At 45.5% G+C, this 17,673-nt stretch overlaps 1 protein-coding gene across 3 annotated transcripts in view; it reads right to left on the bottom strand.

The window, feature by feature from the left end:
• Positions 1 to 1,869: 1,869 nt before the first annotated feature.
• The window catches only part of Pitpnb (phosphatidylinositol transfer protein beta), a 45,574-nt gene continuing 29,770 nt past the window's right edge, over positions 1,870 to 17,673 (bottom strand). For 2 of the 3 annotated variants that reach the window (XM_027415918.2, XM_027415920.2), the window contains exons 9-11: positions 9,238 to 9,348; positions 7,101 to 7,223; positions 1,870 to 3,797 (exon numbers count right to left, since the gene is read on the bottom strand). In XM_027415918.2, coding sequence (XP_027271719.1) covers positions 3,747 to 3,797; positions 7,101 to 7,223; positions 9,238 to 9,348 — 285 coding nt within the window. In that variant the 3' untranslated portion in view covers positions 1,870 to 3,746. Of the gene's footprint in view, positions 3,798 to 4,806; positions 4,892 to 7,100; positions 7,224 to 9,237; positions 9,349 to 17,673 lie in introns of all 3 variants that reach the window. The other variant, XM_027415919.2, reaches the window with a different exon arrangement.

Below are 17,673 nucleotides of genomic sequence, written 5' to 3'. Positions count from 1 at the left end.
CTGGGAGAGGACGGGTTTTTCTGGGCTCCTTTCCTGCTTTTGAAGAGGGTGTGCACCAAGACCAATCCACAGAAAGATGTCAGATGGGAAAGTGGCATCTGTAAAGGTGTTCATTTGTTTTCTAGAGTGCAGCTACTGTCAAGCTGACCTCTAGCCCAGGAGTTGCACAGGCTGGCTGTCCCTCCAGCATAATGAAACATTCACTCAGGACACGGGAGATGCATGGGCTGGCTATCCCCCTAGCATGATACATTCACTCACAGCACGGGAGATGCACAGGCTGGCTTTTGGACAGTTAGAGGACCTTGGCAGGAATGGAGACATTCTTAATCCAGTCACATGTGAACTCAGAAGATTTTGATGCATCAGGTAGTCACGAAGGCTCCTTGTGTGAAACTTTAGCCTCTGGGTGAGCCTGCCTTTCAAGGTGCAGGAGGCTCATTTTGTCAGGAGGCGGCTGGTTCTGAATGCCTCTCGGGTGAAACCTTACACCATGGCAACATCAGAGTGCAGGAACGTCTACCTTTCCCACTTCCCCGATGTAACCTGCTCAAGGGGATGTGAAGTCAGCTGCAGCTGCATATTGTTTTCATGCCAGGTTAACATGACTGGAGTGTATGGGAGGGTCTGCCCAAGGTATCACATAGACAAGATGGACAGGGACTTGGTTTCCGCTGCTCTCCTTCCTTCCAGCCACACCAATCCAAGCCCTAGAATCCTGCAACTCCACAGACACTGAGAATTACCTCCTGACTCCTGGTGGCTCTACTGACCTAACAGCAAGTTAAGCATGTTCTCCATGAGGATGGCTGGGGGGGCTCTAGTGTGTTCTCACGACAGACGTTGAATGCCTCTTACCTCCTGAGACACGTCTGCCGGGGTTGGGCTGGGACACTTCAAACACCATCAGGTTGAGGGGACAGGAGGTCTGAGTGGCCTTGGACACACAGGGAGGCAGCACGGAAAGTGAGTGGAACAGCAAAACAAAAAGACAGGGAAGAGGGCTCCTATCTGTGAAAAGGGTGCAGGACCACCTGCCTGGACCTGTGCCCTCAACAGCAGAGAGCAAGACTCTGGGACGTCTCAGGGCTCCTGGAGTCACAGCTGCCGGGTCTGCAAGTTTTGTTCATTTCTTGCTCGCCCAGGAGTGTGTAACATCTGTTCTGCAACACTACTCCTTAAGAGTATCACACCATCTTGTGTTATACCTGTTCCTGTCTCTGTCTCCCACATTGGACTACACATCGGCACTTACTTGCCTCAGAACCTATGCTGAGCATCAGGTGCCTGTGTGTACACTCAGGTTGACAGATCACCAGGCATGCCAATGCTTTATCTGAAATAGCAAGAAAGGAACCTCGGCCAGGCAGTGGTGGGGCACACCTTTAACCCCAGCACTCAGGAGGCAGAAGCAGGCAGATCTCTGTGAGTTCAAGGCCAGCCTGGTCTACAAATGAGTTCCAGGACAGCCAGGGATACATAGAGAAACCCTCTCTTGAAAAATCAAAGAGAGAAAGGAACCTCAAACACCCTGGAAACATGCTGCTCATTAAATCCGAACAGGCAGTAGGTCTTGTCTCAAAAGCAGAGCACAGCGGAAATAACCAAGTTCTAAGGGACGAAGTATCTCGGAGCCTTGATCTTGAGACAGTCAGACATCACAGCAAAATCTGACAGAGCACTTTAAAAACACAGGCCCATGTCAAAAACAAGCCACCTCACAGGACCAGCAAAACATCAAGAACCTTTTTGTCTTTTTCTCAGAGTGGGGTTGCTGAAACCTACAGAACTCTTGAAAAGCCAGCATCCAAGTGTTCCTCACTGCTCCAAGAAAGTAGCACCAGGGAAACAGCCATTCAAGCACACAGGTGGCATTTTGTGATCAAATTTATTTTTGTTTCAATTTTACTTACTTTGTTTTACTGTAATTTACACAAGAGACTGCCAAGTCAACGGGGTAATTTTACATTCACCACACATCCCCTCAATCTCCACAGTTGTTAGAAAAACATTAGAGTCCACATCAGGCTCACATTTCCTTGTGTGCCCAAGCCCCCAATGGAGACTACAGATGTCCGTGAGTTACTTTCATTGAGGGAGAGACTGGGCTCTCCTGTGCCTGGGGTTGGCGGTGACCCTTCTGGTGACTTCTCCACTAATGTGACCACACCCATCTCCCAATAGTGCCCATTTATGTTTAGAGAGGACACATGGAACTCAGGGTTTGTTGCTGAGGATGACAGGGCATTGTTGCAATACAGTGGGAAGCTCTGTCATTGCTCCCATGGGAGGAGGAGCATGAAGGGCAAGACTGTCAGCAAAGGGGTTACTAATGGGCTGAATGCATGTGTGATATGTTCTGCGGGGGGTGGGGGGGGTGGAGGTCTATGAGGTGATGTGTTCTGGGGGAAATGGAGGACTCTGTGGTGATGTGTTTTGGGTGTGTGGAGGTTAAAAAGACAGTGTGTGACCTGAAGGCTTCAACAGTATGATTCTGGTTAGGCTTCCAGGACTGACAAGGGAAAACAGCATCAGACAGAAAAGTTAATTAAAAAAAAAAAAAAAATCTTACCTAGCTATTGTTCCTTCCTTTAAAAAAAAGAGGAGAAAGAGGAAGAGGTGGGAGAAGAGGAAGCAGTGCCAGCAGCAATGGTCAGGATCTAGCTGGGTCTTAGGATGGATAGCCTGCCCCTGTGCCACATTCAAACTGTTCCTAGCTCACCATCAGCATTTCCCCCTGGCTTGGACTGCAGCAGGAAAAGAGCTAAATGTCACTACTTTCCCACCCTGTAAGCTCAGAGCAACACAGACGGTCTGCATAGTCTCCACACTGGAATTCCAGAAACAAAACTCCACAGAAGTCCTCTGCACAACCGACAATACCGTGAGGGTGTACTTCTTTTATCACCTTGTTTGCTTAACCAGAGCCTGAATATTGTCTAGTGTTTATTATAAATCACAAACCGTCATCACTGTTTTTTTGCTAGATTTGATGTAGAAAAATACTTGAAATTCAAAATACAAAAAATCCAATAAAAAGTGGCAATTTTAAAAAAAGGATTTCCCCACCCCTAGGGCAAACTAGCAAAGAGCTTTAATTTTACTCTTTACTTGACAGATATCGTTGGATTTGGCTGGAAGATAGTGGCCACCCAGAAATAAATAGTTATAAATACATCCAGAGTTTACTTTCCAGATCCACTGTAGTATCTAAGAATGTGAAGACATCTTTCTGTAGGAGTCTGTTGCTGATGGGATGAATTACAAGTGAATGTGGGGCGACTTGAAAAAAGCAGAAACATAACCAAAGGCTACACACACTGGTCCACACCTGGCATTCATGAAGCACGCCAGCCGGCACCACATGGCACCACATGGCAGTCCATTTATCCACCAAGGGCATCACAATGATGATTATTAAAATCTGTTCCAGGTATATATATGGAAAATATTCTTTAGTATTTTTGCTGAAGATAGGTACAGCACTTTGGAGAAACTGTACTGATCCCTTCCATGTTTTGCATGTACATATATACACTTTTGTATCTAGGCCTGTAGCCATATGTGCTTTACATACAGCTACAGACGTGCACACATACACACACAGGGTGTGTGCGTGTGTGTTTGTGTGTGTGTGTGTATGTTTGTGTGTGTGTGTATGTGTGTGTGAGAGCACGCACATGTACATTTGAGTCATCACAGGCACACACCGGAAACATCAACACTGAGAGACACTGGCTGCATCTTCACTCGTCACCTGCTGCACTTGTTCCCCTCACTTGGCCTTGACTCCGTAGCTGTAAGAAAGTAAAGAAGCACACAGGAAGTTAGGCCACGGACTGTCCTGAGATACTCAATATGGGGAAAAAATTGGCAGAAAATACTCCCCAAACTACTATACCCCAAAACTCTATTTCTGTTTAAAAAGACTGGCCTGGCCATGCTAAAGGCAAAACATTTTATTCTATCACAGAGAAAAGTAAATTCGAAGCAGGAACAAATCACAGAAAGTTAGTACTTAAAGTGACAATAATTGAAAAAAAATTTTTTTTTGTTTTGTTTTGAATGAACATGAAATGAGAGCTTTGGGGAAATCTCAGAAGTGTCACTCAGATCTTGTTGGGCACAGCAGCTCCTTTTCACGACCTAGCACCACTCCCTCAGTTGATGTGGGAAAGATATCCGTTAATGGAGCAGGGAGGCTCAGCGAGGGCTGGGCACATGGCCCCACTCCTGTCCTCACAGACACTGGCACAAAGCAGTAGGCTCTACTGCTCTTATTCTTTGCCTAAGCCTGTGGAGCAGATTTGGATGCTCTCTGCCCATCTATGTGGGCACACAGGTTTTGGTAGCGAACACCACAGAAAAATGTTTGGCTTACAAAGTTAACTACAGAGTAAACAGGGAGACTGTGGCACAGAGAACACATTTTATCTTCAGTGAGCTACTGAAATTGGCCTGATGATGTGGCAGGAGGGATCTGGATTTCCTTGGTAACCACAAAAGGTTCTATCGAGAGACAGTTCCACTAACTGGTTGGCTATCAAAATGTCAACCAGCTTCCAGGGCAGTGCCACTAAATAAGTGCGACTACACTGACAGTGGGACGGAGACTGTGACATTCAACCTGGCCCACAGAATGATCCATAAAACATACATGCTCACAGTTCCTACAGCAGGCACCTCTTCAATTCTAGAAGTAGAATCCCATCAACACAGGCAGAGCCTGAGGCGGGCTCGGCAGTTAACTACCCATCACCAGAAGGTGCAAGTTTTAGACATCTTTTTACCCAGGTCATCACTTACACAGTTTGAAAATGTCTCTGACCTACAGGGGACTCATCTAGGCATCGGCGGCCGACGTGCCTCGGACGGAACCCTTCTTACGCATCTAAATGTAAAATAAAATCATGAGCTGCTAAAATGATTATATGTAGGGGTTAGTAAGCAAGTGGAGAAAAAAGATCTAGCAATGATTATATAGAGACTGTCTGCTTCTCATGTATCCCCAAAAGGGATGGAGTTCTGAGGCCTTCTACTGGTCCTGGCTTTAATAAACTTGCTAGGGGCTTTCCTTAAACAGCCTGGAAAGTTACCTGTATCCACATCTAAACAAAGGCCTCCAGTCTGATAGCAAATTATCAGGGATGCAATTGCAAGGGAAGTGTCAATATGCTTTGAGAGAATGCTTGGGAGGGTAGGGGGTGTCTGTCTGTCCACCTTTTATGTCCCTGGACCAGACAGGAAACAGTGACGCTGCTGCTATCTCGGCTGTTTTGAGAGCAGTTTCTCAGTGTTTTTAGATTTAATGAAAAGAACAAGAATCAGAGGAAGAGACACACAGAGGAACAGCACAGGGCAAAAACAACTGGCAAAGAAGTAAGCATTTCTAACAGCTACAGACAAAACAAACAAACACACACACACAAAAACAAACAAACAAACAAAAAAACAGCAACAACAAAACCAAAACCCTCAAAGGAGAAAACCAGAAACAGACAGACAACAAACACTGCATTTCTAAAACAACCCCTTCTCCCAATCCACCCTAGGGTCTGGCCAGTTCATTTCCACCACCTGGCTCATCCTTACAGCTCTGCAAACTGCAGGCCACACATGTGCATGCATGTACGTGTACTTTCTGTTCCCAACTTAAGGTGCCAGGCATTCTCAAGTCTAAAATGTCTGTGAATTAAAAAACATTATAGTGTATGAGAGTCCTTGACCAGGCATGACAAGAAATTCCTGCAGAAATGCAGGCATCTTTGTGGGGAAGGAGCTTCTTGGCCGGTGCTCCCAGCCACAAGCCTGATGGAGTTCTGAGGATTTGCACAACCCAACTGATGGGACCATTAACACCACTACTGGGATAAAGTACTCCTGTGACTTCACAAGGAGCAGCTAATGTGAGGATGGATGGTCAGCATGGAATGCTGAGATGCCTAAAACACTTCTCAAGTATTCACACATGAACCTAGGACCGAGTGAAGCAAGTAAGTTCACAGGGACCTCATTTGGTCTGAGTCCTGAGCAGCTACAGAGCTACTTCTAAACAGCTGGCAGAGCCGCTGCTGATCTTTTGGCCTAATGCCACAGGTGGGAGCAAGAGTTGGCACCTCCAGGCTAGGGGCTCTGCTAGGATTCCATCATCCCATCATCCCATCCAGAGACCCAGAACTCAAGAGTCTTGAGTAAGAGAAAAACCAACCCCCTTATAATGTTGTCTCTCCGGGAAAGGACATTCCAAATTCAGTCAACCTAAGATAATCTGGAGCAAAATCCATTTATAAGGTGATGTCTGTCTATAGTTTACTTTAAATACAAGATAGTCTGACTTCCTGCCACTCCCCATGACTCCATGGGGCTCTAGCCTCACATAGGCCATCAGCTACCACACCTGCAGGGCTTGCAGAGCCAGGCCCTCTGGCAGGGCTCAGGATGACTGTGTGGAAGCCATGAAGGTCCTAGACATGCCTTGGATTTACTTCCCACTTTGGGAATGCAGAAAAACATGACTCAAGAAAAAAAAAAAAAAATCAAAACCAAATCCTTGTGGGAGGAATCCAAGAAGATGGCCTTAGAAGAGTGCAGACACCCACTGGCTATGGGCAGGAGCTAGGGCAGGATTAGTCATGAAGCTACCTGACCCCTTGCCAATGTCTTTCCAAGGAAGAAGAGCTCACTGCTAGGGGGGAGGGGGGAGGCGGCATCACTGGACCTGGAGGTCTCTCTTACCAGCCTCACCTTGTCTACAGAGGAAGCTGAGCTGCCTGCTGAGCAAGCTAAAACAGGTACTGTGGCAGACAACGGATGCCCAAGCCCAGCACAAAGGACTGGGATGCTTTCTGACAAGGAGCACATTCTAGGTTAAGACAGTTCTTGTCCACCTTTAGGAGGGTGGAGGGCATTAGTGTCCAAGAATGATGAAAATACATGTGGTGAGAAATAGCTTCGAGCAACACTCTCCCTAACTCCAAGTCCACACTTGCTCATGCACAGGTTTAGAAAGGGAAATCAAACCACTGCAAAAAAAAAAAAAAAAAAAAAAAAAAAAAAAAAAAAAAAAAAGAAAAGAAAAAGGAAAAGAAAAAAAGTCTTACTGTTTCTAGTTCTTTCTGAGTCTCATCTTCCATTCTCCTAATGTCTTCCATTGTCAGGTCAATCCACTTGTCAATCCAACAAAAGAGCTGTCGATGTAAGTTTGTAAATATCCGCTTTTCTTGCTTTTAAAACAAAGTAAGCAAAAACATCCAATTAGTGACACATTGACTTTACATGTCTCAAGCAGCCCATAAAATGAACATGCACTTAGTTTGAAAAGACAATTTCATATACTACCAGAAACTAGGCCAAATATAGTGGCACATGCTTTTAATCCTAGCACTCAGGAGGCAAAGACAGATCTCAAGAGTTCAAGGCCAGCCTGGTATACATAATGAATTCCAGAATAGCCAGGGCTGTGTAGAGAGACTGCCACAAAATAAATAAATACGTAAGTTCTTTACATCAACATTAATTCCACCTTAGCATAACTTTATGCAGGAAAATAAATTCCCTGTGAGGGGCAACAAGATGGCTCAGGAGGTGATGGTGCTTGCATAATATCTGGATTCCTACGGTGGAAGGAGAGAACCAACTCCTACAAACTGTCCTCTGTCCTCCACATCCATGTAGTTGGCACACACAACCACACACAACAAACTTGAAGCACCAAACAAACATAAATCAAAACTTATTTTCAAAGTTTCCTTAGGAATGGTAAAGAATCTCTACTGGCAAAAGGATTAATGATCTAGTAGAAGCCAAGAGTGCATAGCACACTTAACTGATTCCCATATGTTCCTGCTGGGCCCCAAGGGTCAAAGGTCAACTCAATCCTTCCATAATAAAACTAGACCCAGTCTTCACTTGGGCACACTGCACTGAAGGAAAGCCCCCAGTGCATAGAGACACAATGATGAAAAGCACTAGGGCCTGTGCATTAATTATTTTGTGCTCTATACTACTGCCCATGTGTATGCACATACACAAACATAGATATGAAAACCATGTACAGAATACAGGCTTTAAATACCTAACTATTTTAAGTTGTACTCAACTTTCCCAAAAAGAGAGCAAAGTACATACAACAACCAACACTTTGGGAACAATTTTCAACTTTCCCACCAGCAAACTTCATGTTTACACATGGGATCGACTTCTGATTATCTAAACTGGATTGTCAACCTATTACTACAATGTCCAGGGGGACAAGGCTAGCAGGTACAGAGTGTGCTCTAGGGCTGGCTGAGAATAGGCACAAGAACCACTATGATAATCCAGGGGGTAGCAGGATGTCTTCTTTATTCCCCAGTATTTCTTTTTATGTGGATGCATGCATGCCCGTGCACCTGAGGCTTGCAGTGCCCTTGGAGGCCATAAAGTGGTGTGGATCTCCTGTAACTGGTGTTACAGATGGTTGCAGACCACCATGTGGGTGCTGGGAATCAAACCCGGGGCTTCTAGAAAAACAGCCAGTGCTCTTTAGCCACTAAGTTGTCTCTCCAGCCCCGAAAGACATCTTTATAATGATGATGGGGGAGTGGGAGGGGGAAGAAGAGTAAACATAGGGTATTCCCACATCTTCCTGTGTATTTATAACCTGGTGCATTTTGTTGTTCTGTGTGGTGTTAGGCAACACTACGCATAAATGTAAATATACCACTGTGAACCCCCATCTGCATCTAACTGCTTAAGTTTTCTTCATCCTCAGACCATGTCACCAATTCAGGGTCTATCTACTGCTTGGCAAGACGTCTATAGAAGACACTTCTAGACAAGACAACATGAGTGCCAGAGAAGTGGCCAGGATACCAGATCTCTTCACAGTCACGCTAGCCATGGGAGGGCTTTGTACTCAAGTGCTAGAAAAACCATCTGTGAAAACTCAGGAAAGTACACTGAATAAATAAATAAATAAAGGCTACATTTCTCCTAAAAAGTCCTTAAGGGCTGCTGAGATGGCAGCTCTTCCAGAGGATCAGGGTTTGGTTTCCAGCAACTGTCTGTAACTACAGTTCCAGGGTATCTATCTGATGCCCTCTTTTAGATTTTATGTCTTCAGGGGATCAGACAGACACATGGGGATAGTAACTTTCATGTCACATAGGAGAAAATGCTTGTCACCGAGACCATTTCCCGACGGCTGCCTTTTCTCCAATCTCTCACAAGAGAGCCCCACAATGTGAGTGAACTTACCTTCTGGATGAAGTTCTCCACTTTGCTCTGCAGCCCCCACCACTTGAACTTGATGGTCACCAGCTTATAGGCACACATCTTAGGACAGTCAGGGGCGCTTGCCAGCTCCTTCTGGGTGAGAAAATAAGAGAAACTGTCACTTCACTGTTTAGGCACTGATCGAAACTGACTGCTATATAAAACATCACAGACACAAGAAAAACCAGTCTCTCGTGTTTAATTCACAAATTTGGAGTCATTTCAATGAAAGAGCAGTATTCCTCTCCTGCCCCATACCAAGTTGCTTCCCAGCTATGTGGTCTCATAGATGAGTTTGTTAGCTGGTGTCATTGTGGTTTTTGGTTTCTCTGTGTAGCACCAGCTGTCTTGACACTCTCACTTTGTAGATCAGGTTAGCCTGGAACTCACAGAGATCTGCCTGGCTCTCCTGGGATCAAAGGCGTGTGCAACCACTTCCTGGCTTCGTTGGAGTTCTTATGTATGGTGAAGCTCTTATCAATAGTGAGCCTTAAACAAGTTTAAGTTCTCCTAACTCCACTGTGGAGTTTCACCATTTTCTGTATTTTCAAGTACTTCCTGGTGGAACAGTACTGTTCGTGAGGGCAGAAGGCCATAGCCAACAATGCAAATGCATGCTACTAACAGCCATGGCCTCTGCATGCAGCTTCAATTCCACTGAGATCCACACTCTGGTACTCAAATGATGGAGATGGAAAATAAGTCTTGCTTAGGTAAATGGGGATGCTGCGAGCAACTGTCCTCTGAGCCATGTTACTGCTACCTTGGGGAGTTCGGCTGTGCCCCTCTTGAAAAGAATTACCTTAGCTGGGCTTCTTGACACACACTCCTTACCACCCCCCGCCCCCACATACACACATACACAGAGGCTTGAGGAGGGTGATGATGTCATTTACCTGGGTATCTAGCTGCTAGTTATCTAACACCTACTGTGTGCAACTCTGCTTTAACTATACATTGCCCTGGGGAGGGGCTAACCTCTCCCCTCTCTCTGTCTGTGTGTGTGTGTGAGAGAGAGAGAGGAGAGAGAGAGGAGAGAGAGAGAGAGAGAGAGAGAGAGAGAGAGAGAGAGAGAGAGAATACACTGTACACCTCACTTTGAAAGCTGACTTCAGCAATTATTACATGGGGACCATTTACACATCACCCTGTGTTAGGTGATGTCAGGTCAAACACACACAAAACTGACTTGGAAAATGTTTGTATTTTCTTTCTTTTATGTATACAATGTTCTACCTGCATATCCACCTTTAATCCAGAAGAGGGCATCAGATCCCATTATAGGTGGCTATGAGCCACCATGTGGTTGCTGGGAATTAGGCTCAGGACCTCTGGAAGAGCAGTCAATGCTCTTACAGCTGAGGCCTCCCCTCCATCCCTCACATATGTGTTGTTTTGTTTTCCCGAGACAGGGCTTCTCTGTGTAACAGTTCTGGCTGTCCCAGAACTCACTCTGTAGACCAAACTGGCCCGAACTCAGAGATACCAGCCTCTGCCCCCCTCCCCCACTGGAATTAAAGGTGTCCACCACCACTGCTCCGCACATATGTGCATTTTCAATGACAAAACAACATTGCTGTCCTTGGTGGGAACTGTTCATCTATCAAAGACTCTGTAGCACACAGTGATGTTATCAGACACGGGGTCACAGTATGTCAAGCCAGGTCTGGCTGCCTGTGTTCCATAAGCCAATAAAAAGGAGCCAATTTAATAACAGGAAGCAGAAAAAGGAGGGCTTCTCAATGTGGTCACATGGGGAAGAGGGACAACAATATGCAGCAAACCCTTCAAGTTCATCTTTGGGGTCCTAAAATGAAATGGAAGTGTAAATAGAGGGCCCAAGTACATAAGAACCATCAAGGCGCAGTTCCACCCACCATTGACCTGTCATCATCTGGTCTTCAGTCTCATCCTGTAAGGTGGGGACAAGCTGTTAGAATGGTATGGGATCTCTTTCTGAGAGACAAGCTCCCGTTAAACAGGCACTTTTTCCTTCTCTTAGCATGAGAGTCCTGGGGAGATCCTCACTGCTGAGCCCACTGTTTCAATGACCTGAAGTCAGACTAACACAGATACAGGTGGCTCCAGAATATCTTCTTTTCTACCAGGTCAGGTAACTGACATGGGCCTCCCTCTCCTCGACTGCAAGCCTGGCTCTAAGCTGGCCACCCTGCCTCTGAAGTTCTATAGAAGATGGTAAGGTGAGTTTTCCATAGACCATCTCTTCACTAAACAATGAACCCATGCTGGGGACTTTGACCCATGAGGGCTACTGCAGGTGAAAAGAGTGTGGATCGAGTGTCAGGCAGGTCTAGCTGGCACCAGGTCAAGAGCACGGGTTTACATCCATGGGCTTGGGAGGCCCCAGTACCTACACATGCCCTTGTCTACACACCCAGGGTAAATTATTCTATAGCCCAGCACCCTAGTCCCACAACACTGACAGTTCTAAGCACTTTTCAGCTTGGACAAGTCCTGGTAACTTCAAGCTACAAACTGCATCTTTAGAATTTAAGCAGCACACCTTAATCTCAACCAAACCTCAACCATTACAACAACAACCCTTCAGAATTCCCCCACAATTTATAAAAGCAAAGGGAAACCCAGTTCTATTTAGAAGAGTGAGCTAAATGCAACACAACCCTACCCTAAAATAGGGAAGAACATGCAACCTCACTAAAAGTTGCTCAAGCAGACAAAGGCCCACTGCCTTGACTTCCTGACTTATGAAGTCACCGGAAAACAATAAGGACAATATATAAGCTACATGTTTTCCTTTATTAATTAATATATTCGTGGTATTTTGGGTGTCATTCCTGTTTAAGCGACTGATAGGGAGTCATCCCTTAACCCAGGCTTTAAACTGGTGATCAAGATAGGGCTTTACAGGAGGTGGTAGCACCCGCCTTTTGTCCTAGAATTCAGGAGGTAGGGGCAGGTGGATCTCTTGAGTTTGAGGCCAGCCTGGTCTACAGACAGCTTAGGTTACAGAGAAACCTTGTGTCAAACAAACAAACAAACAAACAAACAAACAAACAGGGCTTTAAACATCTCCATACCATTGTTCTGGGGTACACTCTGATATAGTGAGATGAAAAGCTATTAACCTTGTTATTAGAGAAGCAAATACAAATGTGCTAATTTACTCAGAACAGAGGGCATCAGATCCCCTGGAACTGGGGAACTGGTAGTGAGCCAACATATAGGTACTGGGAACCAAACCCAGGTCCTCTACAAAAATTAGTGCTCTTAACCTGTAAGTCATCTCTTCAGTCCCTATTTAAAAAAAAAAAAAAATAAAGACATAATTTTCAAAACTGTGAAAATTCCCACTGTGACAGAAGTTCTAGCTTGTATCGGGTCCCTGGGAGCTCAACTGCTGTGGGCCACAGCTTCCTGGTTCTTTGTAAACAATACAAAAGTGACAGACAGAATTTTTTCCTCTTTATTGCTTTAAAAACAACTGACTCTTGATGGTCTTTCACACACTGCTCCAATCCAGCCAAAACTGAAGATTTCATTACCTGTATCAAGGTAGCTAAGGCTGATTCTGCTACTTCACAATACCGTTATTCTGCTAGTAAGTGAATTCTATGTAGAGTAAAATTTAAAATGGCAATTTTTTAAAAGAAGGGGAACACTGGTTGGCTAACGAAAGAGCAACCAGAAGTTGTGTAAGATGAGAGTCCCCAGCTAACAAAAGAACCCCACATTATGTTTTTCCCCACCTAATTTAAATTTCATCCATAATGTAGCATGCACTAGTTAGCTGCAAAATGTTTTCAAAATTGCATTTAAATAGTTTGTATAGTCGCAGAATTCCTTACATTTCATGTTACTAACTATAAATGAAGCTTCCCAAGTCAAATCATGTTTTCAATTTAAGAGCACGTATTAGGTTACTCTGAGGCATGTGGTGGAGACCTTCAGGGAAGCAATAGGCACAGCAACCACACATCGTGACTGAATGACTTGCAGCATGTGGAGCTGCGTGGTGAGCAATCAGCCAACATCAGCCCCAAGAACATTCTTGAACCCATGACAAACAAATATACACCACAAACGTGGGAGAATGGAAAGAAAGACGTCTGAGGGCATTCTTCTGACCTGGTCCTCTCAGCCCCTCTCAGCCTCACTAGCTTCATGGCTCGACCTGCAGGATAAGGGTGGGTTGGGGTGTGCTGCATTCGAGGAGTCAAGCTCTGCAGCAGGAGCAGAGCAATCTTCTGTGCGACTCACACTCCCGCAACATTTCAGTTTTGTGGCAGTAGGCAATCGGAACGCTCGGTTTTGGCGGCCGAATTTGCACGCAGTTTTCAGTTTCCAACTGAAATCTCACTGAGAAAGTTAAAAATAAACGTGTCGTAAGGGCTGCCAGTGTGTGCACCAGCAAACGTCAACACAGGATCACAAGACACATGCCAAGCATGTGCATTACCATCTCAGGCAAAACCCCATTTTCTAACTTTGTGTACCATCTTCTCTTCCCTCGACAGCTTTTGCTCTGAGTCTTCTAGATGGGCCTGGGCTGGACACTTTTTCTACAGGTCAGGCCTCCACCTCACTGATTTTCATTGGTTTATGGCAGTTAACTGAGCCTGCACTAAGCACCCACCCAGGGCACATCTACTCCAGGCACTGCCATATGCCACACACCATGGTGGCTTCACACAAAACAGGAAGTGGAACAAAGAGGCCACTTTGACCTGAAGCACCAACTGCATCACATGCCTCCATCGGGGTGGGGGTTCATGGTGGGAGACTCCTAAGTCAAAAAGAGTCCCAAGGGATGAACTAATCATAGGTGGTTTCATAAAAATATGGAAAATAAACTCAAACAGGAAGGCCCCTGCGTGTGAAGAGCCCATGCTCCCTTATAACAACTTGGCGCAGTTCACACCCTTCCTCATTAGGATGGAAGTTGCCATGTACAAATACAGCTACATGGTCCCACTCCACTGGACTCAAGAAGAGCCTGGCCAAAGGCCTGCTCTGCCAAGTCACTTCACAAACCAGGCAGCATACATTCCAGAGGCCTGAATCCTGCAGCTCTGCCTAGAAGCAGAGACATTCCACAGCCAAACCAAGGTGAAGGCTAACAGGAAGCCCAGGGCACCCAGATTTTTTAAAACATGGGCTTGCTCATTTGGGAGAAGTTCTGCAAGCACAATACATACATACCAAGTGCTAAATGCATTTTTAAAAACTTCAAGCTAAAAGCCAAGTCACCAAACTGTGTAATCTCCTCTGAAAACCTGCTGTGTCTGTCGACCTCTTTATTGTACAGAACCGAAAATGTGGCCTAACCAGATACCAGTTTGAGTTCTGCACGTTCCAGTTATGGGGTTTCAAACAGGAGACTACGGGAGGAAGCATTCTTTTGGCTGCTGGGGGCCCCAGGATCTGAGAGCATGGCAGGCAGATCCATGAAAGGACCTGGTCACGAGCCACAGGAGGAAGCTCTAGGTACTTTTCTTACTAGTCTTCACCTGGAACGAGACTTCCAGGGCTGTACTCTAGGTCCGCTGTTCCCATCCCTGGCACAAAATCTTACATTTCATCTGACAAGGCTGCTATCATCTTTTCACACAAATTGGGTAGAAAAAGCAAGCAATCACGAGGACAGGGAGGAAACAAACTGGTGTCTCTACAACTTGTAGTGTCCTTCTCTAGCCTAGAGGGCTCAGAATGCCATGAGGGTTATTCTAGAGTGTGACTGAGCAGTGTCCATAGCAGGAGTCTGAAAGGTCAAGTTTCAACTGCCAGCACTTGGAAGAACATACTTGCACACATGCCAAATCACTGTCATTTCTAGGCCAACTCCTTTACCTGAACCAATCACCACGTGTTCCGACGTATGACGCTGCAGAGGCAGGTAGTCTGGCAGAGCCTCCTAGCTACTAACTATCAACCATTTGTAGATACAGAAGCTTAATTCTTCAAGAGTGCCTGGCTTAAATGAAGAAAGACTCAAGGCCTTTCGTTGGGCTAGTAGGACACCACAGAAGTGGCAAACTGGAAAGCTAGGAGGAACACACATGCAAAAGACTATTGGAAGCCTTAAGAGAAGCGGCTGCACTGGTACCACAGATATACACACACTCCCTCCAGATAGAAACAGACATCTACACATACATATGCATGTGTGTGCACACACACTGTGCCACAGAGAAATAAGATGTTCGTCAGCAATTCTGCCTTGGAGCAAAATTCTTAATCAGGTTATAAATTGCTCTATTAGCATGCACAAAGTCACTTCATGTTGAACTCTAAGTAACAAAGTATAATTCATGTGCTCAGATCTTTTATTTCCTTCTTCAGAGGGAAATTGAGCACACAACTAAGGCTTGTGTCTCTAGGGCTATCCTGGTTTTGTTTGTTTTTGAGTAAAAATATGTGTCCTACCATAACAGAAAAAAAATAACAGCCTGTGCCCAAAACAAGCTTGGGATATGAGCAGCAACACCACCGGGCTGGGGAAGGTCCTCTGATCTCTGTGGCTCTGATAGCTGACCTACACCAAGCACTCACTCAACACTGTAAGGACAAGGGGCACAGGCTGGTGACCCAAGACAAATGAATCCTAGCTATTAGTGTGCAGGGCTGCTTGGGACTAGAACTCTATGATGTAAAACAGTGCAATACCCACACCCCAAGAACTTGTCCTTCTGACACGACTTTCTGTGCCCAGCACTTACTCATGTCATTCAATCTTCCCAATGACTTTTGAGGTTGGTATTAACAATCCCATTTTAGAGGTATGGAAACTGAGGCTCAGAGCTTCCATTATCTAAATCCTGATGCATGAACCTTCACAGTATTGGCTCGGGTCTCCTTTTGTGCCTCTATCACTAGAGATGTCCTGACCACTGTGCAGAACTATAAGCACAGAGGTTCAACTGTTACCATGCAATAAGGCAGACGAATGAGCGAGGACCTGCCCCATCACACCTTACACCTGTGGGCAGCACTGGACTCAGGCCTGTCAACTTTCCCGCGCCACAGTCTCTCCTACAACTCTTATCTGGGTTTCTCTGGCCACATTTCTCACTCACACACAAAGCACTTGTACCTGCTCCACAGTGAAGTTTGGAAGGTGAAATGTGACCCTTTATAGCACCTAAGACCATAGGGACCTTTCCCTCTCAGTTGAATACAGCCAGTACACACAGCAGGCAGCATCCCCATATCAAGTAAAGAAGTGGGAAAGCACTCACTGTGGTGTAACTCAGTGACAAAGCACCTGCCTAACATATGTCAGGTCCTAGGTCTGATCCCCTGCACAACTAAAGACACACAAGCAAATGAAAGGATTCTAAGTTTTACTTAGCCTTGAACACATTTTTGGAATGTGGACTGGTAAACAACAGGCTGCTGAAGCAGCAGGTGATAATGCTAGGACATCTCATAGACAGGCTACTTCTCGGCCTACACAGTACATCACAGAGTATGTATGGGTCATACCCGCAGCACCGCTGGCAGTGCCACAACAGTTGTCTTGTCATGCCCCCACACATTTCTTCTGTCCTCAGCCTGCCACCAACACCACCAGGCAGAGTAAGGACACATGCCTGCTGATCAGGTCCATGTGTGCTCAGCTACTGTCATGAATGTAATCTTTGTCCTTGCAACCAGTAAATGGGTTTGGCTTCTTTTCTTCAATACCCCATTATTCCCAAGGTCATGACAGCTCAGTTAGCAGCTGCTTGCTTTTTTTTTTTTTTAAGATTTTATTTATTTATTATGTATACAACATTCTGCTTCCATATATATCTGCACACCGGAAGAGGGCACCAGATCTCATTGTAGATGGTTGTGAGCCACCATGTGGTTGCTGGGAATTGAACTCAGGACCTCTGGAAGAGCAGTCGGTGCTCTTAACCTCTGAGTTATCTCTCCAGCCCGATGCTTGCTTTTTAAGAGTACCCACATCTACCACCATGTGGATAAAGTGAGCAGGTGATCAACACACAAGTGGATTGGAGGAGCTTTCTGCATGGGCAATAAGAAGTCACTGTGGGGACTTGCTTTGCAAGGCACAGCCCATTACAGCTCATGCCTGTCATCTTAGCATTATGAGGCTGAGAAGGGGAATCACTAAGCATACAGGGGTAGCATGGGCCCCACCATGAAACCCTGCTACTCAAAAATTTTAAACTATCATCAACCAGAGGTAAAGGACTATTACACGTCACTAACAAAGCCAGAACAAGCTACAAACATTCTAACTTCCTAAGAAGCAGAAAAACCAAGCCCCCCCAAAAAAAAAAGTATTTCTAGGGCTGGTTGGAAAACCTCACAGGAGTTCCTACGGGGAAAGCTCTGCACTCAAGCAAAACAGGCCCACCATTAACAGGTGTGTAAAATCTATATTCCAACACTGGTGACTGGGCAAAAGAACTCAGGGTTTTGTCACAA

The sequence above is a fragment of the Cricetulus griseus genome, chromosome 4, assembly GCF_003668045.3.
Source record: "Cricetulus griseus strain 17A/GY chromosome 4, alternate assembly CriGri-PICRH-1.0, whole genome shotgun sequence".
Lineage (NCBI taxonomy): Eukaryota > Metazoa > Chordata > Mammalia > Rodentia > Cricetidae > Cricetulus > Cricetulus griseus.
This window is presented reverse-complemented; position numbering and strand designations above follow the sequence as displayed.